The sequence below is a fragment of the Hevea brasiliensis genome, chromosome 14 (genome assembly GCF_030052815.1).
Source record: "Hevea brasiliensis isolate MT/VB/25A 57/8 chromosome 14, ASM3005281v1, whole genome shotgun sequence".
In the NCBI taxonomy this organism is placed as follows: Eukaryota; Viridiplantae; Streptophyta; class Magnoliopsida; order Malpighiales; family Euphorbiaceae; genus Hevea; species Hevea brasiliensis.
In genome coordinates, this window is record NC_079506.1 from 4,141,138 (window position 1) to 4,144,967 (window position 3,830).

Here is a 3,830-nt window from a genome sequence, read left to right on the forward strand (position 1 = left end):
ATCGTTTACTATGGGTTCATGGAATTAAGAATTAGATTGTTTTATGGAGAGGTAGGTGGGCGAGTAGCCCTTGGATCAAATCAAAATAACTTTAAATATGAGATGTTGTTAATAAAAGGGACTTATAATCCTAAAATATAAGCTATATAATTCATCACCACTTATTTCTTTCTTATACAATTATTATAATTTTTATTTTTATATAAAATGAAAAGATTTTCAAGTTTCATCATCTACTCTCCCTTTTCTTTAAGTTTTTTAATCTTTATAAACAAATACCAATAGAAGTTGTCATGGGAAGGAATGTAATCCCATTACTTATTATACAATAAAAAAAAATTAGAATAAGTAATTTTAAAAATCATATGTATTTAATTTAAATTACACATAAATAAAAACTCATGTCAACTTTCAGCATTTTTAAAATCTCTCATGCAAAGATTTTTTTTTTTATTAAAAAAATAAAAATTAGAGTGAATACAATGTATAATTATAGTTTTAAAATTTAAAATAAATAATTGAGATTTTATTTTCTCTCATATAATCACTTATTTTTAAAAAATTAATTTTTAATTTTTAATAAAATCTCAACCATTTATGACCCTTTCCTTTGATGTGAGCCCTTGGATTTTTTTTTTTCGCTCCACTCTAGAGACTGAATGACCCTTCTCTATGAATTAATCTACTTTTTCCTTTTTTTTTTTTTTTCCTTATGATCGTAGATGCTATTTTGGATGATTTTGTGTTTTAGGATTATTATTATTATTTCATAATCTCTCAAAAAATCTTTGTTTTAAAGCATTTAGTTTTATATTATTTTTCATTAATTACAAGAATAAATTATGCTTTTATATATATATATATATATGGACAGAATACGTGAAATTGTGCTTGATTTCAATGGTTCTAAGCCTCATATTATTTTGACTGGTCTGTAGAATCATCATGTTGTCTTCTAGTTAAAAAAAATGGAGGAAAATGAAAAACAATCAGACCAGATTTGCAGATGACCACTGGTTGAGTAGGAATCAAAGCTTGTGGGCCTGTTCTCACTGATCTTGAAACCTGTGTGACAGCTCCATTTAGGTTCAATCCATGTGAATTTATAACTTTAGGCAGAGCAAAAGGGTCGTAGGGGGGAAAAACATGATCCTTAAATCTACATTTATTAACAAAATGATCATAGAAGAAAGCAGCAGCAACAAGAAGAAAAATATGCTATGAAGCTTTGAAAGAAACTGGAAACTCTCTCGCGAATTCACTCTTGTCGGAGTCATCCAATTCATCTAACGAAAAAAAGTCCCAAGCCCCATCCATTCGAACTCTTAAATCAAGCTCTAAGCAAAATGTAATGGATAACTGGGGGCAGACTCCGCCACGGTCTGCTTGGGACCAGAACTGGGTCGAAAACGATAAAATTTTGATGATTTCAAAAATTTTCCACTGCAGGACTGACTTAAGCCAAGTACCGGCTCTAGGTGATTCGGTTTAAAGCCTTTAGATCTAAAGAACAAAATCACTAATTCTGACCCAAAACCGGAATGAAACTAGCTGATGGCCAGGGCTAAATGGGAATTGTCCAGTTATAAAACTGAGTTGTTCACTTGTGGGACTAAAATTCCAGAGAGGTGAAAAAGGGATGACAAAACTAGAATTCTATAATTAGATTTGTTATTAGATGGTGAGCAAAATTCTTGTATAGGCCAGGTATAGTATATTGGAACAACTTATGGGAATATAGACCTGATTGGGCAAGAAAATACCAAGAAGTCATGCTGCATTCTGTTTTCTAGTCTACAATTTTCAAGCTGAAAGTAATGCTGCAGTTTCACTGTTGTTTGCGTTACATATTCTGATATTCAGTTGAATGAAAAAGTAGGTTGAACCAGACTAGTTTCACACAACCTTGTCCCCTTTTCCCATCTCAAGCATTTAGTTCTTGTTTTAGGCCTAACTGGTGCTAATATTTACTGTTTTGGTATCGGCCGATTTGTCATGATTGCATTTTACTATAATAAGAAATGCAGGAGAGACAGAAAGGGAGTTCAGATTCTGGTTTTAATTTGGAGGAACAGGTGACAGATATCACTTTGGTTCAAGAATCAGGATCTTAGTAAAAGATTTTAGAGATCACAAGCAATATCAAATACAGAGTTCTCTGAATTAATACATCATCAATACAACACATTTGAGGCAAAATCAACAAAAATGTATTATGATAATTATTGAAAAAACTAATCAACAAATCAAGCAGGCAGTCATTTTGATAATAAATTGAACAAAAACCCAGCTGAAACGCCTGCAATACACAAGACAGAAACACTACGAACCCTCACAAAGAAAACATTCAAATTTTTAGCAACTTGTAGGGCAAGAGTCAGAATCTGCAACCTACCTTGCTCCTCCATCTTCTTAAAAAAGTACATTGGTTTCAAGGATTGCCTCAACATAAAAGCCAGTGTAAAAGGAAACCCAAAAGCCACAAAGCTTTGAATAGAAACCTCTGGTATTGGAGTTGCTTTGGTAATGTAAGAAATCCAAGCTCCAAGCCCAAGTTGAACCAGTCCGAGAAGAGCCACAGCCTTGCTCAGAACATAGATGCTCTTCATCATCGTTTCTAGAACCTCTCTTGTCTCATTGGCCAAAGCTGAGAGGTCTCTTTCCACGGTGGGCCCCTCTATTTCTTGATGCTTGAAATTGGGGATTTTGCTTGGATATTCACTTTGATTTTGGGATTTCTCAGACCCAGAAGGTGAATCAGAGCTTGAAGAAAAATATCTAGGTCTTTGATTTGTTAACTGGTTATCAATACTTGAAATCATCTGCTTGCGCTTCAAATCAGGGATTTGGGAATTCTCTCTTGTAAATATTGAAAAAAATCCGGACTTTTCCGCTGTTGACAGGGTAAAATGGTGATTTTTGGTTTGGGTAGTAAAACTTGAATACGATCTAACAAAATGATGATTGAAATTTGCGGGTTTTGGCTCAGTTAGCGCTTGGGATTCAAAAATGGAGATATGATCAGAAGAAGTTGAGGTAAAATTGCGATTCAAGGGTTTATGTTGTTGTGAGAAAGAAGAATTGGAGTGGTGACTAGTAAAGAATCTAAATCCATAGTTTTGGGTTTCTTGGGCGATGAAGTGAGAGTAAACAGAGGAAGAAGGAGAGAGATTTAAGAGCTTACAAGATAGCCTACGCGAGATCAGAGTAGAAGCCATTCTGGTTTTGTCCTAGAGACAGAAACAGAGAATGGAGCATTAGGGTTTATATACAACCAGATTAGCAATTAGGAATCCCTTGCTCGAGCAGAGACGGACTGAACTTGAAGTCATTGGAGGCCAGGCTGGACTCGGGTGGGTGTGGCCTATCAATGGATGGGGTTAATTGGATTTGGGCAAATCTCAATCCAATTGAATCATAGGCTTTGGGCCTGAGCCTTTTCAATGGGCCATGAACTTCCATTCACTTAATTGTATAGTACTGATTAACCCATTTACAGAAGCCATTGTGGAATACTTTTAAATATTTGTAGACGTAAAAGGCGAAATATATTCTACTAAGTGTATCATAGATCTGTCTATACACTATATTTTATATTAAGAAAAAAGTAATAGTACCATTATGGCATTTGTCAGTCCATTGTTATGTTTAAATTTAATTTATCATAAATTTAATATACAAGTATAAATTTTAATTATTTTTTAATGAAATTTTATTATAAATTTTGTGTTTTGAATAATGATATAATAATATAATATTTAATATAGAGTACATAATTGATAATGACACCAATTTTTTTTTATGTAATTAATGCATTGTCTAATGATTGA

General features: G+C 33.2%; 1 protein-coding gene across 1 annotated transcript; it reads right to left on the reverse strand.

Moving 5' to 3' along the window:
* Positions 1–2,140: 2,140 nt before the first annotated feature.
* LOC131173262 (uncharacterized) lies at positions 2,141–3,291 on the reverse strand. The gene has a single exon (XM_058135305.1). It carries the CDS (start codon positions 3,216–3,218, stop codon positions 2,259–2,261), a length of 960 nt encoding a protein of 319 aa, XP_057991288.1. The 5' UTR covers positions 3,219–3,291; the 3' UTR covers positions 2,141–2,258.
* Between the last annotated feature and the right edge of the window lie 539 nt (positions 3,292–3,830).

Coding starts and splice junctions, on each gene's coding strand:
- LOC131173262 (XM_058135305.1), bottom strand. CDS start 3,218: ATGGCTTCTACTCTGATCTCGCGTAGGCTATCTTGTAAGCTCTTAAAT.